This window comes from Lepisma saccharinum, chromosome 27, assembly GCF_977018435.1.
Source record: "Lepisma saccharinum chromosome 27, izLepSacc3.1, whole genome shotgun sequence".
In the NCBI taxonomy this organism is placed as follows: Eukaryota; Metazoa; Arthropoda; class Insecta; order Zygentoma; family Lepismatidae; genus Lepisma; species Lepisma saccharinum.
This window is the reverse complement of record NC_139255.1, coordinates 14350888-14373606: the sequence shown is the minus strand read 5'-3', so window position 1 is coordinate 14373606 and position 22719 is coordinate 14350888. Positions and strand designations below refer to the sequence as shown.

Genomic DNA, 22719 nt, shown 5'->3' with positions numbered 1-22719 from the left:
TGGTTTTGAGTACGATTTCCTATTTGGTCAAAAATCTTGTCAATGTTTGTAAACATCCCTGTATAATATATGAATGTTAAGAAATGGCTAGAATGCCTTTCACAGAGGGATTTCATAGTAGCTACATATATATATTTCCACACAGAACACGTGTGACTAATATAAACACATACGGAAAGTGTCATTCGCTGAAACACTCAGATCACTTTCGCCAAACAACAATGACGAATAAGACTAGGATTGTTGAAGAAATACTCATATTTCTATTTCTCTTTCCGCTTATAAACGTACAAAAGTTTTGATCCACTAATTTGAAAAACAACACATTAAATCACATTTTTCTAAATTAATAAATCTTCAAATTATTGTACTATTTCTGACAGTTTTAGAACAATAATCTAAACTACAAAAATAATTGTCTTGTGAACTGTAACGCAGTACAGTTTCTTCTATTCTAAAACTGTTATATATCTACATTTTGCTGAGAAGCCTTCCACATACATGCACTTTTACTGAAATTACCTTACATAATTTACTTGTTCCTTAAAAATAAATTACGTGTACTAAAAATAAACGTAAATGTCTCTACCTGAAACAACCACGCCAAGTGTATTTTAGCTATTTCACACAAATGTGATACACGACCAGTCAGTCATGGGGCATATTTAGTGCCTGTAGGAAACGTTGGCTTAATACCTCGACGTTAGTGTGGTCAGAACTTGGTGACTTGACCTCCAGCCTCTCCCAAAGCTACGAAATTCATTACAAGGTTATATAATAGCCCTAGTGATACCATACCCTAAAATGTCTGAGATTTATGATTCTATATCTCTTATTAGTCTAGATAGAGAATCGAGAATCCCACCAAAATTTTGAAAGCCCTACATTTCGTCCGCCATCCGATACTGTTAAAATATAATAGATCGGTAAGGTGCATGAATTTCAGCTTATACCAAGCTTAAACCATTACTTTGGTTCTGCTATCGTGTTGTGTTTTTCGTGTGTGACTCGCACCCATGTCGACCTCACAGATATGCTGGTTAAGAGGGAGGTGGAGTTTGGCGAAGGTCGCCGTGGAAAGTGCTTAAATTTAACATGGGCTTTTTTGCATTTTGTTGAATATAACGTTTTAGGACAAAAATTTGCCGGAAAACACGCAGTAGATGTGAACTTACTTTATGAAACTTTGAGTACATGACACATTTATGCAATTTCAGATCGATAAATGTGCACAAATTCCATTATTTTTTTTTCAATTTCCCATAAGGAAATACGTAAATAAGCACAGAATGGTTATAGGATTTGTGGGTAGCACCAACGAAAATGGCCATTATGATGCATACTAACGTAATGCTCAATCCTTTCATGACTAACTAGGGAGGGCTTTTCGTTCAAAAGTCACTTGCACAGCCCAAAATGATTGTTTAAAAATGTCATGTATTATTGACGGCGAAAGATACGGCCGCTTCAGCCGAATTTCATCCATCATAGTTCGCCACTTGGCTACTAGATGTCTCTGTTCGAATTGCCTCAGGCTGACGGGGAGGGCTAGTTCGCGCGGGTGTTTCAATCCTCTGCACAGCTGGGTTCCGTCCCCTCGTCAGAAGGTCCCGTAGCTGTCACAGCTTGATTTATTGCCTCTTTCCCAGCCAAGAAACCAAGAAAGCAGGAAGGCCATGAGTTTGTGTATGTTTGAGTGTAGAGAAGCAGAGCATATTTACCGTGAATTGGAACCAGTGACACAGTAACTTTATCTCGATCCCTACCGCGAAGAACGTATTCAGGGGGGTCCAGGAGTCCCAACCTCCCCCCGAGAGACTTACCAAGTACAAAAATTAAATAATGAGATCATAAAATAACTTCAATTAAGTAATGAAAATAAGGTTGTTGTTTAATCGCAAATTGTTTATTTCCGCAAAAATATTGGAAAGCAATACGAATTTGAATGACAGTACCAAAGAAGATTTATGCAAGAATTATTACTACTTATAATAACATGCAAAATATTACCAGGCATTTTACTTTCGTCAACTGGATCTAACATCATATTTTCATATTCAACAAATATTATATTCTTTATCCATTTGACATTAATTTCCTTGCCAGTGCAGTTTCTATTTTTTACAAATTTTGCCGACCTTAACTACACGTAAGCTAGATAATGAATACGTGATGTTATACTGTATCACTGTTGTTATACCGCCTTCTTACCTATTCATGTAATAAAATATATTAATTAATTTAATATAAATATACTTATTTTAATTTAACATTATTAATATTATTATTTTGAGACATTGCGTTAGGACGCCCCTCCGAAATATATATATATCTAGATACGTGCCTCGTGTTCGATTTGAATAAAATGTAGAAAAGGCGGGGAGGGTGGTAGCGCTTCCTCTTTTTACATTTCGATAGTTTCATCTCACATGTAGTACTTTGTGAGTCAACGGTGCAGATAGGAAATACGTGTACACACACACACACACATAATTGATGATTCGCAAAGAAAATTAGTTAAATTCCCATGCTTGTTCCGCTCACAAATCACATCCTCTCCAAATTACAATAGCCTACTATTGTTGTTGCTTACATATATGTGTGTGTGTGGTTCCTAGAACTTCACTACTTCCAATCATAAACTTGATGTGACTCTTACAAAACATTTGTTTTTGGAGTGGAAACATCATGAAAAGGTCTACTGTTTCTTTGCAAATCTTCAATTAATGTAAAATTTAGTATAAAAACATAATTTTGGCTGACTTGCTAACTTGAGATTTAAAGAAATTATTAATTTGAATTCTTCATTAACAATAACAAAAGCGACATAAAATGTAGAAGGACAAGATTCTTGGCTTGGTTGAGAATTACATTAGAGATGTACAGGTTAGGAAAGGTGAGGTAGAATTCCCTGTCTTCTTCCTCTTCAGCGCGAACCCTGCCTCCTACATTCTACATGTCCATTCAAAATGTCTTCTTAGTTTCGGATATATTTTGCCTCCCCTTTAGCGTAATGGTAAAGATGACCCTCATAATGTCAAAAGGTCCCGAGTTTGGTACCTGGTGGACGCCCAATAGTTCAATCCCACTATAAATGTAGGTCCAGTCCCGATTATCGTATCTATACATAAAGTAGACTTACAGAAACTCAAACTCAAGATACTCAAACGACCGGCATAGGGTTGACGGCGCTTGGTGCTGTGAGAGAGCCCCCTTTGCCAAATCAAAATTAGGAAACAAAACTCAACTTCAGGTGTTCCCCACTATTTCGCCATTAGATGCTGTTCTGCATCGTGACCGTACGGTCTAAGGCTTCATGCTTTGGGCTCCAGCTACGGGACGCGCGCAGGTTCGAGTCTCGTGGATGAAGCGTAACAACTTTTCTCCTGATATTTCGGCCAGTCAAACTCGCGGCCCGCGGGCCGCATGTGGGCCCCAGCATCCGTTAATGCGGCCCGCCTTGGCCCCACTTAACACTTCATGCTTGAAATTATCTATACATTTGTAGTTATCCCGTTTTCTCTTTTCTCTTGATACAAGACCAGACTCATCCAAACTTCAACACATTGACCAATTTTCCCTACACAGGTATACATTCCATTATAGACTAGGTGTTGTGTCAACTAAGCAAGCTGATTGACAGGTTACTTCTGAAGTACGAAAATATCTTGCCAGCTGGGGGAGGGCAGCGTGCATACTTTCTGTCGCCTATGAGTCTGTTTCTTGATTTTCAAGGATTTACCTGGAAGAAAAGCCAGTTTCTGTAAAAGATTCAGAGAACCCTATCTCTGCCCAAACTTCGTTGGAGTAAGAAAAGAACTATAGAAGAGGAATGTAAATTTTTCAATTGAAATGCTTATTTATGTTGTGAAGTGAATACTGAAAAGCGTAGAAATTGTGTACCCTGATAAAGTAAATTCATTCAGAAGTATTTCTTTATCACGAAATAAATTTGCCACAATCTGTGGCGGAGTGGTTAGCACAACCCGTTGCGACACCAGAGGTTGCGGGTTCGAATCCTGGCCTGAGCATGGGTTTTCTTTGTATGTGTCCCTTCATCAATTTCATCATATCATTACTCATCCTCATCGTCGCCATTAGGCAAACGTGGCAGAAGAGCAACGCTAATAAAAAAAAATCAGAAATACAGTTGAGGAGAGGATTTATGACTTAGTCAATGAACAATTGGAAGCGAAAATTGTTCGTGTTGTTGCCTTTTCGCTCACAATATGTAAAATTACGGACGTCTGTGAGCTAGCTCGGTTAGCTCCCTTCATTCGTGGATGCGATTCTTATCTCGATATGACAGTAAAACTACTTGAATGATTCCTCCCCGTGACACAAGAGTTGATATTTTGAAGGAAGTGGAGGCCATTTTGCAAAGTAACAGTCTTCCGTTATATTAAAACTCAATAATGATTATTAATGAAACAGCCGAATGATCAAGAATGACTGACAAAACATTTGTTGTCTGCATTAGGAGTTTCATGCTAACAAAAACTCATTGTAGACTTTTGAGAAGCTTGTTAAAAAAAAAACAGTGAAATCTGTGCGAAACGAAACTATAATTGCAAACAAACAGTTACAATTGTAACCAATTTATACTCGAAAGTAACATGTAAAATACTATAACCATGAAAAAATATGGAGGAGGTCTATATATAATTTACATATCGATGCTGCAATAATAATCACTGGAATCCCCCCCCCCCTCGGCCCCATTGGGTCGAACCACTTAGTTCTGGATTTTAAGGTGTTGGGGTTCTAGATGTGTGGCCCGGATAGTTTTGACATTATCGTTATGCGGCCCTACTCACGAATTGAGTTTGACATTGCTGGTCTATAGGACCTGTTGAGGAGATATGTGTGTGTGTGTGTCATAGAACATCACTACTTCCAAACAAACGCCAATCAGAATAAGGGATCAGCACTTAGCCTATGTATATTTTCTCCCGCAGGCACGTGACTAGTGGCGAAGCGTCCTATGAGGCCAGGAAGTCGGGCCTACCCACGCCATTACTCTTTTAAAGTTGTATTTACTTATTTCGTCAAAACATATGTAATGAAATGCAAAAGTTTGGAATTTTCATTTATGATAATTACAAAAAAAATATAACCCTGTCTAGTATACGCACTTTCCACGGAGTGAGACACATTTGCTGGGGCCTCTTCTCTTCACATTCTGTCATACGGTCGTATATGCGGGAAGCCTAATCTTACGAGTACTGTACGTATGCTTATAACGTGCTCCTGAGGCCGGCCTCGCGGTGTTACTCACTAGGACGAACAGAATGTCAGCAACACTGCATTTCCGCCAAGGTTGGAAATTTGTGGTGTACTAGCATTTTTTATAAACATTAGCTTGTGTTCGTGCAGAGAGATTTCTATTTCATTGTACATTCTCCATATTTTGTACGAAACTTAGGTTTTTCTTTCCTTTCATCGACAAGTGTAAGTGAAATTGAAAATTACGGAGTACTGTAGTTCTGACTTCGTTTTCTGGTCAGAGTGCTGATGGTCTTGTCGATTCACCCAACACCGCAGCGTAAACAGAAAGTCTAAAGAACTTATATTTCTAAAGTAAGTCTTCATACCAAATTAAAATGCTAGTTACGCCTTATATTTACAAAGTAGTTTTACTTTCACTGGAAATAGAATAATTTATTTTTATCGTAAACGGGGATTCCCTCGCTTGTTTGTTCCCTCTCTGTGAAAACTTGCCTCCTGCTCAGGACGCTACAAGGCTGGGAGCGCGAGGTTAGTGGCGGTATAGTTTTGTTTGTGATTCGTGTCTTGTACAGCGATCAGATTTATGCAAGGAAGTGCTGGACTAAAATGCAAGAACAATTGAGTTCTTAATTGAGTGAAGATGTAATCATAGGTAAGGTAGGACCCACTTTTGGTCTTTCATGTTTCCTTCTTATAAGAATAACTTCTAAATTGTTTTCAACTCTATTTTCCTTTGCAAGTAGCAGTGGCAAGTGACAGTAATTTTTTTTAAAAAATTAAAAGTTGTTGAAACGTTATTTAATGCGTTAACACTGTCGTCGAATAGATATTACAAGCAGACATTTTTTATGCAGCCGATACAAGCGAAGAGGTAGGCAGTTTCGTTTACCCTGAAGGGATAACAAGAGAAGAGGACAGTCAATGAGAGTACAATGCAAGGGAAGTCTTTTTTTGTGTTTAGGACAAGGAGTGTTGTGGGGTTATCGCGGGGTCTGTTTCAGGTCTGGCGGAACAGGCCAGTGTTGTCACTTTGGATTGGTAGAAAAGAGCTAAATTGCTCCTAAAAATTGGGATTCTATTCTCTCAAGCAACTACATTTATTATAACCTGTTTATATGTTACATAGTAACCTTTCGTGTAGCCATCATAGGAGGGTCCCAAACAAGGATCCTATGTTCTATTATCACGTAAAGGTGGATAGAACAAACTAGGATGTGAAGCATTCACACTGAATGAAATAGGTCACCTTTACGTATGTTTTTTTCTTGAAAGCCCCGTAGTGGTCATCCAAACACGTTACGAAGCCAGGTGACCTAATTGTGGCCATGTCAATGTTTCCTGATCCTCTTGATTTCATTCTCCATATATTCTCATCGTCACGATTAACATAGATCAGAACAACTGAGACGAAAATATCCAAAATTTAAATTATGTTTACTTGGACATACAGGTGTCAGAAATACATTTATCTAGAAAGCCAAGACTGGAATTAATTACAACCATTCCTTTAGTTAGACAACAGATAACAATGGTGTTTCCTTGGTGCGAGGAAGTCTTGCTAAAAAAACTAAGTTGGCAACAGTAGAACGTACCAAACTGACAGTCGCTGAAAGTGCGGAATTCTGTCGTCTGCTCACGGCACAAACGTCATACTGACCCGAAAATTATGGGGTTCTTCTGGCCCTTTTCACCTCATTGGAAAATAAATAAATAAATTTAGAAAAAAGTGATGAAGAATTGACAACAGGGCTCGAGCACTATTCGTTGGATTTCTGCGATGTCTCATGATTGGTAGTTCTTTCTGGAGGTGCGTGCATAAATCAGGGGTTGAAAAAATACAAAAACAAACAAACAAAAAAACCGAAATTAACAAAAATCTAGATCGATGGCATCTGGTGGGCGGGAGGAGAACGCCCAAGACATAATTATCGTACTGATGGCCGGTAACTAAACTTTTGAAAACGTCACGCCACTGGCAAGTAAAGAAGCGCCTGGAGAGACATTGAACCACTCTCCATGACATAGCCCCCCTCCCTTTCTTTTTACAGATTTAACCAAGTAATGGATATTATCGCACTGTTGTGCCTACCCTGCTAGCAAATCTACGCTTCGCCACTGCACGTGACCGGGGGGGGGGGGGGGGTGAGGCTGAAGACCGTTCCGAAATCCTACAAATATGTAATTAAAATAGGGTATAGCGGTGATTAATTTTACTTACATTAAACATCTTGTACAATAACTTGTAATATACTGAGAAATTCATTTTCAGGGGTTCTATTCCCCACTTTTTCACCCTTAGATGGCAGCTGCTGATAAGGGATGAGCCTTCCCCCTGAAATAAAATTCTGGCTACGGGCCTGCTGTTCTGCATCGTGACTGTATGGTCCGATGTATCATGCTTTGAGCTCCGTCTACGGGACGCGCGCAGGTTGGAGTCTCTTAGGGGAAACGTATCAACGTTTCTCCTGAGATTTCGGCCTGTGTATAGGACCGGTTATTTGTATAGGACCGGTTGCCACCCACCATCGTGAGGAGATTGGGAAGCTATGAATGAGTCACGGAAACCTACAACAAAGATTAGGGGTTCGTCGTGTTGACCGCACACAACTGGTTGGACTGGAAGTGAGGCCGGCAGTCGGTAGGTGGGCTCTGGCCCTCAGGGGCTGTAGCACTACGGGTTTACTTACGTATATTGGCGTAGCCATGTGTGGGTCCACAGAGGCTTGGCCTCTCCTCGAAATTCTGTCACTTTATTTTAACCAATTCACTGTGATTTTTTTAAGAGTACTTTGTAACACGTATAGTGCTGATCTTGAAGATCATACTATAATTAGTTGGACTGAAATTTCACTTGGGAAGCAATCAATTAACATTGGGAAAAATCACAATAGGAGAGAGCAACTAATGTGATGCAGGAACTGGTCATATTTTTCCACAGGGGATTCCCATCACCACTGAGAGTTTGTCCCCACCCTTGGCCGATTAGCCGGCCCCGTGGCGGAGTATTTATCTCATTTCGCTACGACGCCAGTGGTCCCGGGTTCGAATCCGGTCTGGGCATACGTGTCCTTCGTGAGCGTCTCTTCATCGATTACATCATATCATCATTAGCCAAGAGTGGCAGAAAGGCGAAGTAAAATAAACAAAATCAATCAATCTTGGCCGATTAAAGCTGCTGTGAACTCCAACGATGAGAACTGTGCAAAGGGACTTAATTCAGATCATAACAAAGAAAACTACTTCATCAAAGTGTAAGTTCAATATTATACTATTGTTTCCTGACATCTTTGTTACTACTGTACATTTTGTTACATTGTTGTGTCCGTCTTTCTCCTTTTCAGTTTTTCCATATGTTATTACGCATGTCAACGTTTCCTCTTTTTATATTCCAGGTAGTTTCGCTCCTGCCCATCTCTAATTATTATAGGGACTCTATTCGTTAATAGTTGAAATAATAATTGTTACTAATTTTTGCCTTATTTTTATCATTATTATTATATATCGATTTTGTATAAAAAAACACCCCCTTCAAAAAATACTTTCTTTCAACTGATAGTCTCTACCTCCTTCTTTACTCTCAATTGATAATTCTAACCTCAACAAGAAAATTCAACATAATTATAGTAGCCACTGTAATCAACCAAATTTATTCAATCAAAACTTCAGTGAAGAAGATTCTGTCTCTGGAGCCTGCCACTCGTCTCGCTCCATGCAAGAGTCAGCCAGCAAGCAGTGAAATGCGAATTGCTTTGCCAGTGGAGAAATTTAGCCTCCGAAACCAGAATGAAAAGAAACAGGTGGGTGTCCTTTTCCTGGAAACCTCACTGCGGGAGTCACGCGGAGGGGAGGGGGTGGTGAAGGGAGGAATGTTCTCTTCCTAGTCCTCTGATATGTCGCTAGGTGTCTCTGTATCGCATCGGGCCAGGAAACTACTTTCATGCCAACCTCCAGGCCACTCTTAACTACACTGGCTGGGTAATCTGTGGAGCAAGGCCGCGAATAACAGTACAGAATGGGAGAAAGCCAGTGAGCGGAGCAAAACAGCGAGAGCCGCTGCAAACGGTTGATAGCTGTGGCCGTGTTTTCCCCTCCAAGAAGTGAACTGATCGACTGAGGTCGCCGTCACTGGGTTAACTACACTCTGTACCATCCATCTCTGAAGCAGGCGAACGAAAGCAAGTCTGTGGGTAAGTTGTGACGCGAGACGGCTCCACCAATGAACACGTGAGAGGGACAGGATTGCGTGGAGAGGGGGAAAGCGATTGCAGTTACCAGCTTTGGCAGCGTCACGTACTTCTTTACTCCACCCACTTGCTTTCTTCTTTCCTCTACCTTTAGGCGCGGCCTTGCTGCAGAGATACGTGGGACAGGGTATAGGGGAATTCTACTATGGTTAAGCACGGTGTCAGTGAGGTAATTGGGGGTTTGATTTCATTTTCAGCTGAAGTGCCGCAAATTCCTCCCCTCACCTGAGCATAATGTATTGCATAAACTAGCGAACAAATATGTTAATGGAACAGTAATATCCATTGCGTAAAAATGAATTTTCTCAAAATAATCTACTTTGTTTGCATATATTATTAGTTGCTATCCTTTGCCTCCATCGCTATTCAGTTCTTATCAAACATTTATGATCTATCTCACAGAGATTATCTACTACAGGAATATATATACACGTTCATACACGTACACTGCTGTTCTCCCTCTGTATTTAAAATTAATATTTATTAGAGTGAATATTGAAGGAGGGACAAAACTATATTCTACCCCCTTGACATACACCGAGGGCATAGAGTGTCTTCCCATCCCTCCATCTCCAAGTCATTGCCTAAGCACGAGATGTAATGGAGTTAAACATTTTGTAAATCTGAAAATAATGTAATATTTCAAATGCAATTTTTTCATGTTTTCTTTGCAGGCGGAGAATGGAGGTCTTGTCATGGTGGCCTTTTACAATTATTTTCTAAGCTGCAATGAAACAGCTACGATGCAGGATGTTGTAGGTGAGTGCCTTGTTATGGTTTTCGATTTATACAGGGTGAGTTCTAAGATTACAACCGGAAATATTTCATGAACAACAGCAAAAATTGAAGAAACTACTTTCACAGACATGAAGTTAGGAGAGGGGCTACTAAAAACTGTCATAGTTATCCATAATAAAAGTTACTTATTATCCCTCTTCCTCTTTCATTCTTGATGTCCTCCGATAGACACAAGACTGAACTCCTGAGGTTCATCTTGGTCGTTGTGTCGTACGCCCAAGTTCACGTTATAATTACTTGGGAAATGATGTGCGCATTACAATGTAACAAACGCAGTTCTTGCGGTCTTTTCTCCTACTTTCAATTGCGCTAATAATACTAAGGGGCTTCCATTAAAAAGACTTAAGTTCGTTTTGATAATCATACTTGTATGTACCGTATCCACTACTTTCATGAGCATCTATCCTAACTTCATGTCTGTGAACGTACTTTCAATATTCATTTCTATTCACGAAATATTTCCGGCAGTAAATCTAGGTGCTTCATCACGTATAATTAAAATTGGTTAGTGAAATATATTGTGCTGCTATTTTGTGGCGAAATAAAATAAACATTCAGTAATGTATACGATTAATAAATAATAGAAATGGATCCAAGATACGAGTGAAAACGCAACTGTGGCTCAATATATCTGGTGCCAATTTTCACAAAAAATGTTAAAATACTAGTTTTTTGGACGATTCGATTGAACTATTTTGACTTAGGAGTGTTCTTTCAAACTGTTTGGTAGCTTTCAAGCCGGGACAGAATTATCTCTTTTTCTCAATTTTTTTCTTTTCATTTTTGTTATTTTTCCTACTACTTCTGACTAATCGCGATTATGAGGATGACTGATGATATGATGAATTTTTTGAAGGAAAATTCAGAGAACATTCGAACCGGCAACCCCTGGCATCGTAGCGTGTTACGCTAACCATTCCACCTCTATGTTTGTTAATATTATAATTATTGTATAGTGTATACTGCATGTCAAATAGACCGTCCAGTGGTCCCGGGTTCGAATCCTGGCCTTGGCGAGGATGTTTGTGAAGTGTCCATTCATCAATGTTCATGATATCGTCACTCATCCCCATCTTCTTAAATTAACCAAAATTGTCACAAAAAGCGAAGTAAAATATAGCAAATCAATCAATGTAATAGACCGTAGGCGTAATATTGATTCTTCAAGCATCGGAAATTGTTAGATTGGCTAGATGGATAGATAAGCGTCATGTCAAACTGGAGGTCCTGGATCAGAATCGTTAATGTGACCTCCTTTCAGCAATTTAACGTTCATCTACATCGCTGCTACTTTTAACAATTGTATAAACGATACAGGATAACAAGAAATAGAAATAAATATTTGTGCTTCCTGGTACGTTTATCTAACTTCGTTCCAGATTTACACTTAGACTTCTAAAATTATTCTGAAACTCCCCAGCAAGATTCATTTGCTAAACTTTGCAGCAAGTTGCGCTTCCTTTGATCCCACTGTAGTTTACAAACCGGAAAAATATCACCAAGATCCAAGGATCCATTTCAAATTTGCATTTTTTTCCACCTAATAAGCCCTGAATAGGAAATCAATGCACCATTTTTCATCACGGAAGTGCGGTGCTGTCTTAGGAACTCCATCAATCAATGGAGAATTGGAGCTGCCGTCTATATGAGGCACTTGCTTCCTTAATTAAAACTTATTTTCCGGAGAGAATTGATCGGCGTTGGGTTTTGTTCTCAAAGAGATATTTAATTTTGATCCATTATTTCTGCGGATATGCTGATATCAATGTCCTACGATATGTTCTTACTGCCCATTCGTCATTCACTTATTTATTTTCCTGTTTTCTATTTCAGCTCACATCAATCACATTAGAGAAGTAGCTGGGGTGGATCACGTTGGCATCGGAGCCGGATATGATGGGATCAACTTGTAAGTATATTATTTTAAAGCACTTTCTCAAAACGATAATAATAATATGTGTTGTAAGTTTACAGTACATAATTATTATTATGTGTAAGGCACTAGTGGTAACTCTGTCGACTTGTAATCAAGGAGCCCCGGGTTCGATCCCTCGTGGTGGCACATTCCACAGTGGTTTTGATCTCACTTTACACTGTAGGTCCAGTCCCGAGTAGCATATCTGCGCGTAAAGTGGACTTATACTCTCTTCCAGGAATATGTGGAGCAAGGCAGCGCATAGCGGCAGAGACGGGGGGTCGAGTGGGCAGAGCGAAGCAGTACACGCTGCTGGGAAGGCTGGTAACTGCAGGCGCTTTCATCCCTCCACGCAATACCGTTTTCTCTCTCGTGTTCATTGGTGGAACAATCTCGCGTCATTACAGAGTATACACTTTTAGTTTTATTGTTATTTTCGGATCATCTCTGCTAAGTCCCCGACAGTGGCCGTGTGGTTTAAGACGTCATGCCTTGGGCTAAGGCTACGAAGGTTCGAGTCTTCTGCGGAAAGCATAACAACTTTCTCCTGAGATTTCGGCCTGCGTACGGGACCGGTGGCCACCCACCACCATCGTGAGGAAATTGGAAAGATACGAAGGAGTAGCGTAAACCTGTCATGGAAACCTAAAACAACGACTGGGGGTTCGTCGTGCTGACCACACGTCACCCCTTACTGGTTGGATCATCTCCCACCAGAGGTAGGAGTGAGGCCGGCAGCCGTTATGTAGGCCCTGGCCTTCACGGGGTGTTGCGCCACGGGTCATTTATTTGTTTTTACATATGACGATAGGAGAGTAAAATTACATCTTAGTTTCACTAATTTTTTATTTTTTTTACATTGCACTTCAGTGTCAATATGGAGTCCAGTGCACGACCAATCTTTACAATTTAGTGCACAACGATGTTTAAGTGAAGGGCACGACATTGTTTAAGTTGAATATTTATTTTGCAATCACATCAGTTTATCGATTAAAGTAGCACATACAAAAATGTAATTATAACAGAATAGAAAAGAAGGCTCTGTACGAAGTGAGCTTAGGTTCACTGTATAGACAATTATAAACAGAATGCGCTATGTAGCTCAAGAAATACAGAGTACATAAACAAATCTCTTTTACCGGTGGGTAGAATCGAACCTGGGAAGAACATTTGAGAAGTTTGATGGCCCACTGTATTTGTTGTAAAAGTCACAGGTTCGTCGAACTCACAATGCACATAAAATAGTTTGTTCACTTGAAAAGAAGTAAGGCGTTGCTAAATTATACGTAACGCACTAGGAAAAAGATAAGAAATGGATAATATACAATTAAGAATTAAGATTGTATGCTATTTGTAGATAATGTTGTCACGAATATTCAGAAAATGTAGTTTCAGATTGAACTAATTATAAGTTAATTAAGTAGTATTATCTCTATTTATTGAACGCACCTTAATCCTCTGAATCTATGATCCTAGAACCATGTGAAATTACGTGGTTGTAACCGGATACAGGCACAAACACATGTGATATTCAATCAAACCTTAACGGATTTGTTTTACCTCGGAACAGCGAGTAAATGGCGAAAAGTACAACTCACACGTGGACAGGCAAAATACTAGTGAAGTCACAAGAAACAACAGTTAGTTTCATAGAACAATAATGTATTAATGTACTGAACACATATAAAAACAACAGCCAACTTACACCGAAGATCGCACACTAGCAATAACTATTTATGGACAAGTCCGCGACACTAAAAGTTTCACTGAACCGTCTCTGATCCGTCCTCCATTGGCATTCTCCAGTGTTGCCAGATCCTAATCCAAGTTATTTTCTCTCTTTACAACTACAATATTACTAAGACAAAAAGTAGCATAACCTATCTGGTTACGAGGGTCGGTCAAAAAATAAGTTGCACTTAACCTTGACATCTTGTCGGAAACATACATTTTGATGAACGTGGCTATGAACACTGTTGACGGTTCTCTTGCGCCGTGGCTGTTGGAGATTGGATATAATCAGTTTGTACACGTCAGCTCAGTTTGAAATGGTGTCCAAACTGTATGTGCATGCAGTTACTAGTTTTCTGTGGACAAGAAGGTGTAACCCCATTGAGATTCATCGTCAGTTGCATGAAGTTGTACCATGATATATCAATTTCACTCAAGGCGATCGTAAAATGGTGTGTGTCATTCGAGAATGTTCGTACGGACATTGAGAAATACTACCAGGAAAAAGGCTGTCAACTGCTAAGACAAGGGATAAAGTTGAACATGTAAATGAACTGATTCATAGTCTAGACCTCGTGCCTTGCAATTTTCATGTGTTTGGGCCCATGAAAAAAAGAACTTGCAAAGCGGCGATATCATTTCGTCAAGGAAGTGTAAACTGCGACGAAATAAGGGTTATCGAAAGTTGGACGGGAATTTTTCGAACGTGGTGTAGAGAAACTGGTGCCACGTTATGACAAATGTTTGAACAGACTTTGTGATAGTTTTGATAGTGTCCATTCAAGTAAATACAAGAACTGTCCTTAGCCTTGTAATCCAGTCACGGGTTCGGTACCCGGTGGAGGCACAAGTGGTTCGGATCCCACTTTCAACTGTAGGTTCAGTCCCGATTAGCCTTACTGTGCATAAAGTGGACCTAAAACACCAACCCAAGTCAACAAGAACTGTCCTTCATATTCCATGCGATTTTTTTTCATGTTAGTGCAACAACTTTCTGACTGACCCTCGTAATATGTTTGCATTTGCATGTGCAGCAAAGAACAGAGAGCAATATGGTACTTAAACGTGTGAGGAAGTTAAACAGACTGATAAGACCAAGAAGCATGTATATTTATAATGTATTATAATCATTGCATTCAGTCTTGATTTTGTAGTGGAGTTGAAGTTTCAGCTTATATCCCATAGATGCCCCTGAGCTATTTAGCAAGACTTATGTGTTTCCTCAATCTCTTTACAGAACTCCACAAAGACTTGAGGATGTATCGCGGTATCCTTTTCTCCTGGCAGAGTTGCTGGGGAGCAGTCGGTGGACGGAGAAGGACGTTGAGAAACTCGCTGGTCGAAATCTCATCAGGGTGTTCAGGGACGTTGAAAAGGTAAGTAGAGCTGTCTGTTCTCATTGCTTTGCTCCAACAGGCCCTGGAAGTGCACTAAGATAAGGGGATCGGATTCCTAGATTTAATACCACAACAATTTTGAAACAATGACCTGATTGTTTGCAGTGGACATCACTGGGATACTATAATGAACAGTCGTAGACTCTATTAACCCTTAGTACGCCACGCGGTCTGACGAAATTAAGCCCAGTGTCGTCGAGGCTCTGAGCGCGAAATTTGAATTCGTATACATAATGGAGAACCAATCTACTTCGGATAACTTTTGTTTTGCAGGTAATACATCGGTGCATGCAACCATGTAAAATTTGGATGCCCCAACCGCGGGGGGGTTACGGGCGGGGGCTGCATCCCCCGAATTTCAATGGAAAAAACATAAAAATATGGAGTTTGCCCCCTCTTCTCCAGCTACTATGGCGAGAAAACCGGAACGTTTGCTTTTTGTTTTCAAAGAATGGACCTTCCGCATCAGAATGAAATTTGATTCATGTTCGTGGGTGCAATACAATTTGACTAATAAGGCAAAACGTAAAACTCTAGCGAATTTTAGCCATTTGCATATTATTCATAAAATGGTTATATAACTGACACTATGGGACCAATCTACTTCGGATAACTTTTGTTTTGCAGCTAGAACATCAGTTCATGCAACCAAGTAAAATTTGGATGCCAAAACCGCGGGGGCTTACGGGCGGGGGCTGCATCCCACGAATTTCAATGAAGAAATCAAAAAAATCTGGAGTTTGCCCCCTCTTCTCCAGCTACTTTGGGGAGAAAACCCGAACTTTTGCTTTATTTCGTTCGCACTTGCATCTTGTGTAGCTACTGTCAATCTATTTCTTCCCTGTTGACTCGGCTCTTTGTGGAAATATGTCCTGAAGGAAACGATTGTGCAACGATTGTGCGTTAGGGAAATCGATGAGCTGTTATATGATACGAACTGTTTTTCCTAACAGAGGTGGGATGGAAGCCTTTGCAATCGTTTGTTTTGTTTCTACTTCTGGATAGACTCACGCTTCTTGCGCCTCTGGCTATCGTCAAGCTTCATTGCATTTCTAACATACAGGCGACATAAAGCTGACACCGCCAAACCTCATCATATCCCCTCTCTCCTTGCCCCCCCCCTGCATTTACTTCACCTGGGCCACCAGGTCTAAACACAAAGAAGAATGTGTGCCTTATCAGTACTAAATCACAGCGTTGGAAGCTTGGAGGAAAACAGCATCGTAAATACCAAGCATTCATTGTGTCTGTCAACTGAACAGCGAACACATGAGCCCAAAGCCCAAACACGTGACATATTCCGAGAAAGGAGGGGGGGATTTGGAATTTTCGTAAACACGATTGAAGAACCTATTCCCGACCGAACTGCCAGTGTTTCAACCTCAATATACAAATATAAGTGTGGCAAACCCTCGATAATTGTATCTAAAGCTGTTAGTTGCATATGTGCAACAGCGGCTACAAGGGACATACTTTTTTCGTTGCACAGGTGCAACGGCGGGGGACTAAAGGTTAAATGTTCAATGATATCTTATTTCGCTGCATGAGTTTCGCCCATTTTATTTTACACCCAGTAATTCAAAACTACATGGAGCATCAGTTTACGGAACTAAAGCCGTGTATTTAAACTACGGTTATCTTGATAGTAGACTAACATTGCTTGACGTAATTTAACTAGATATTTGATGTATTTAACCTGACCCCTTCAACCAATAATAAATTTACTTAAAGAGAGAGATTTGGAATTTTCTTCTTCAAGGGAGCTTTAGTGACTTGCCATCCTTTTTTTAAAAAATGTATCTCTCCTTTTTCTATCATATGTTATATTATATTTGCGCTGAATCATGTTGTTTTCCTGTCACTGTCGGCTAGTCGCAAAGATGAGGGATGAGGATGATTGATAATTACCAGACAAAACTGCTGAATGTACACTCGCAGAGAACACCTATGCTCAGGCCATGACTCCGACTCGGGACTTTTGGTGGTGCAATCAATAGTCATCCACTTATCTCTCGGTCACCGACTTTACAATCACGCTTTCACACACATACCGTAGTAGAAACTTTGTCGCCTTGTAATTACGTACTATCTCTCGTTTTCTGTCTCGATTTCTTTTTTTGCCTCTGTTGCTCTCTCAGCTCATTTGTTTCTTTTCTCTATATATTTGTCCCCCTTCTTTTTCATTATCTCTTTCCTGGGCTTCATTTTATTACTCACTCCTATCTCTCTTCAGTTTCAATTCTTCACTTACCTTCTCTCTCTCTCTTTTTCGTTCTTCTGTCTTTTTTCTATCTCTCTCGAACTCCTTTCCTTCTGTCTATCAAGTTTTTATTATTTTTCTTCTTCCCTTTCTATCTGTCTCCCTCTCTCTCTTCTTCTTGTCATTCTTTCAACCTCACTTTAGTTTCTATTGTTTCCCTTACTTCTCCATCTCTCTGCTTGTCTGTATGTCTGTCTGTCTGTCTGTCTCTCTCTCTCTCTCTCTCTCGAGCTCCTTTCCTCTTTCCTTTCTTTCCACCTCCCTCTAGATTCTATTATATCCCTTTCCTTCTCCACATCTCTCTAGCTCTCTCTATCTCTGTCTCTAGTTTAATTTATTTCTGTCTTTCCTTCTGTCTGTCTGTCTGTCTCTCTCTCTCTCTCTCTTTCTCTCTCTCTCTCTCTCTCTCTATCCCCCGTCTCTCTATCCATGTTTCTTTCATTTCTCTATTTCTCTCTCTTTATCTTTTACTTCTTTACTTTGATATCTGTTTTAAATATTTCTTTTTCACAATGATCTGTAAGCAAAACGTTACGCCACTGTTCACGACGCAAGTTTTTAATATTGAGACCACCCCTGTAGAAAATGATCTGTGGCTGCCCATGATCTCTCAGCATCACGGTTAACCTAAGAGGTAGAAATGGACGTAGAATGAGCAAAAGACAAACAGAAATGATATTGAAATTGCAGAAAATATATTGAGAAAACAATTTCCCTGTTATCGTTGAAACAGCAAGTCTTCGGCACGGCAGGAGACGGCGGTGATCTGTTTTCGACCATTTATGCTATTGCTGTCCAGCTTTAGGGAAATCAGAAACACTTACCCCAGTTCTAGATTTGCGTGCTGCACGCTACCTTCGATTTCAGAAGTAGCAAAATTAATTGAAATATATTTCCACTTTCTTTTTAGCTTCATTGTTTATTGATTAAATTTTATGATTCCAGGAAAATTTGATAAAATGAAAACTAAAAGAAGTGTAGTACAATTTTCAAACCGCACAAGACAATAACGAACTTAAAAAAAATACTGCCGCAACATAAAATCTCTGATATATACGTATTTATATGATACATATACACCCACATTTATTGTATAGCCCCTCCTGTTATACACACTAAAATTTGAGTTTTAGGTCCGCCGGCCTCCGTGATGGACTGGTTAACACACCGTGTTACCACGCCAGGCGTCTTCTTCTTCCTTCTCCTCTTTCCGTTTTGCCTCATAACCTTGAGGTTGCCTCTATCCACTCCTTCCATCACTCCCGTTCTTTTGCCATCCTCTTCAATTCTCTTATTCATTTTCTTTTCTTTTATCTTATTTCTTCTATTCCTTTTTCCAATGTCTTCCGGGGTATATCTCTTGTTCTCCTTCCCTCTGCTCTAGCTTCCATAAATTGTTTTGCATTTCTATCTTCGTCCATTCTTACCACATGTCCGAACCATTTTAATTGTCTTTGTATCAGTTTTTCTTCTATGGGCTTCTGATTTAATGCATCTCTGATTCTTTCATTACGTATTATATCTCTTCTCGTCTTACCAACTATTCTACGGAAGCATTTCTTCTCAACTGTCGTTCTTTGTCTTACCTCTTTTCCTCTTACTGGCCAGCTTTCACTTCCGTGTAGAAAGAATTCGTGCCACTACTGGCTTATACACTTGTAGTTTAGTTTTGGTGTTTATTTCCCTTTTTGCAAAAATGATCTGGCTTAGTTGGTAGTATGCATTGTTAGATTTCTTTATTCTGTTCATCACTTCATTCTGTCTGGTTTATGATTGTTCCCAGGTACTCGTATTCTTCAGTCAAGTCCAGGTTATTCCATCGCAGTTACCTCTTCCGTTCTTCCTATTTGCATCACTTTGCTCTTCATTGCGTTTACAATCATTCTTTTAGCCTCTAGTACTTCTGCCCATTCTGTACCCGCATCTTCTAGCTTGTTCTCTGTATCTGCTATTAGTATTATGTCACCTGCATATACTAATGCTAGGCAATGTATCGGTGTCATATTCCAATTACCCACTTTTGTTCTTGCTGTTCTTCTTTTGCATATCTTTAGAACTGTATCCATAAATACTATAAAGAGTAGCGGGCTGAAACTATCTCCCTGTTTCACTCCTTTCTCCAACTTAAATGTGTCTGACATCTTTTTATAAAATCTTACTATTCCTTCTACTGTTTTATATGTAGATTTTATTACTCGATTGAATTTTTCTGGATTTCTTTTTCTCTAATATTGGCCATATCTCTTCTCTGTGTACAGAGGCAATAGCAGCCTTTAGATCGAAAAATGCTGCATTCATCTTTTTTTCCTCTTTCAATGTATTTGTAACATTTTGTTTGGATGGAATATATGTGATCTTCTATTTGTCTCCCAGAACGAAAAGCAGCCTGTTCTTCTTCCATATCATTTTCTATCTCTTTTTAAGCCTTACTTCCAATATTCTTGAGTATACCTTAAGTGTCACGGTGGATAGACATATTGCACCATAGTTCTCACAGTTGGTAGAGTCTCCTTCACTATACAATGGTATAATAATGTTCTTTTCCCATTCTACTGGTAATTTTTCTTCTCTCCAGATCTTCTGATACAGTTTAGTCATTGCCTCCAAGAGTGTATTTCCTCCAAATTTTATATATTCTGTAGCTATTTAATCTATCCCTGCTGCCTTTCAATTTCTTGCTCTTTTCACTCCTTCATATACTTTTTCTATTTCAATTTCCTTTACTAGCTATCCTATCTCATTCTCATCCTCTTCCTTATCCTGATCTCGTATTCTCCTACTCCTTCCTGTTTTTTGTTTATTATGTCTTCCAATCCTTCCATCTGCTGTTCCTATGCCTTCTTCCTTTTCAAATTTACCTTTGAAGTATTCTTTCCATGTTTTCAACACATTTTCAATTCGCGTTCCCCGAAATATTTGCTTTGTTTTTTACACTTCTTATTCTTCTTCCACATTCTCCTCTTATTCCTATTATTATGCAGCAAAATCATTTCCTATTCTCTTTGTGTTGTGATTCCACTACTTCTCCAAATTCTTCCCATGTTTTCCTCTTTGCTTCTCTCACTATTCTTTTAGCTCTGTTTCTCTTTTCTAAATAACCTAATTGTTCTTCATCTGTTTTTCTATTGATATATTTTTCCATGTTTTCTCTTCGCCTGTAGTGCCTTTTTTACCTCTTCATTCCATCATCTGGTTCTTGTCCTACCTGTATTTGCTCTTTTCGTCCCACATACCTATTCCACTGACTTGAGTATTATATATTTGATTTTTTGCCACATTTCCTCTATGTCTTCATCTTCAAATGTTTCTTGGTTTAGTCGTTCTCCTCCTTTATTCTGATATTCTTGATTTTTCTCATTTTTCTTCAACTCTCCTGTATTTATTTTGTATTAGGTATTTATTCTCTTTCTTCATCCCTGTGTAACCGGGTTTCGGCTACCACCTGCCTGTGGTCGGTTACAAGTTCTTCTCATCTTATTCCTTTTATGTATCGGATATGTTGTCTTATTTATTGTGGGTACTTTTTGACATTTCTTCCTTCGCCTTCAAACGTTACTTGATGTATGTACATAAGTTTGTAGAAGGAGTTTCCTATAAGCATTGCTTTATCTATGAAAAATATATGATTCTCTGTTCATTTCTGTTTTAAATAATTTCTCCTTCTAAATCTATGTCTAGAGTTATTATTCTTGAATTTACTGGATCCCAGCTGATTACCTTTTTTCTATTTCTTCTGTCACTATAATTCCTACTCCTTCTTTTGTTATGTTTCCAACTGGTACTCCTGAATATCTCAATATATTTCCTACTTCAAGCAAATTTTCCCCATTTCCATTCTTCTTGACTTCGCTTATTCCAAGTATTTTTACTTTGTATCTTTCCATTTCCTTGATTACTTCTACTTTTTTACCATTTAATGTTTTGACATTCCATATTCCGATTTTCGTTTCCTTATTCTTGCGTTGTCGTCTTTGGGAGATCTGTTCAGGGTTTCCGAGGCATTTATTTCTTCTCTGAATCATCATCGACTCCTATGCGGGTAATTAGTCCAGCGATATGGGGCGTTTTGGTTGTTCAGTCCTTTCAGCCTATAGTCCATGGCTGGTTTTCTGTCGGCGTTTTCTCCCTTAGTCTTCTGAGGATCCCTCCTCGCCACTAGACAGTTTTTTCCCAATTTTAACTACTTGGGAATGTAGTGCCCCTTCCGCTATCTGCGCTGTACCGAAGGACTCCTTCTCCGCCGCATCTTCCGTTGGGATCTTCGCCGTTAGCCTGGCTAGGGACCCTTACAAGGTGCTACAGTCTGGATCCAGATGGACAAAGGTTTTTTTTTACTGAGGTGATACTCCTCTAGGTTTTCCGCCTCCTCAGCCGTTGAGATGACCATCCATCTTCTTCCGCCTTTGGAGCCGTTAACCAGCTCGGAGTCTCGTGGGAGTTACTCCACATACTTACTAATAATAAGGGCCTGTGGGGACGCCAGGCGTTCTGATTCATAATCCCGTGCCGGGCATGGGTGTTCTTTGTTAGTTTTCTCATCTTCGCGATTAGTAATAAGTGGCAGAGAAACGAAGCAAAACAAACCAAATCGATAAATTGAGTTGCAGGTTCAGGGAAGCATAAAGTGCACTTTAATAAAAATATTTTAAATGTTTCATAAATACTTTATTAATTGATTATATTTCCCACTATACTAATACATTATTTTAGTAATTTCCGTACCTCCGATCTGTGGCATAAGATAAATTTGTTGTGTTTATCCACTTCCTAGAATGATTGATTTACTTTTCTAGGATTTCTGGCTTATCTCCAACAATCTTGGTATGAGTAATGACTTCTGACGTTATCGTGTAACAGTGGATTGTAATAGTCTCCTTTGAAAGAAGAATGCCTTTATATGGAATACATATGTCGTGTACTTACTTGTGTCACCTGTAATATGCAATAACTATTTTTTGCAATTTATGATGCTTGCTGAGGACTTCTGCGCTGGCAGAACAATTAAAGATGTCACTTCAGAACGAGTGAAATACCTATTATTATGCTGAATTCAAATTGCCAGGCACCCTATACGTATATTCCACAATTTGCTGTTATGTCGTGTGAAAGTTTGCTAGTTTTTGTATTGATGTTGCTTTATGTCGC

General features: G+C 39.4%; 1 protein-coding gene across 1 annotated transcript in view; it reads left to right on the top strand.

Moving 5' to 3' along the window:
* LOC145980150 (dipeptidase 1-like) overlaps positions 1-20158 on the top strand; it is a 279360-nt gene extending 259202 nt beyond the window's left edge. Inside the window, exons 9-12 of the mRNA XM_083113193.1 lie at positions 10148-10232; positions 12105-12180; positions 15155-15293; positions 20150-20158. Of these exons, the coding sequence (XP_082969319.1) occupies positions 10148-10232; positions 12105-12180; positions 15155-15293; positions 20150-20158 (309 nt within the window). The remainder of the gene's footprint in view (positions 1-10147; positions 10233-12104; positions 12181-15154; positions 15294-20149) is intronic.
* The last annotated feature ends 2561 nt before the right edge of the window (positions 20159-22719 follow it).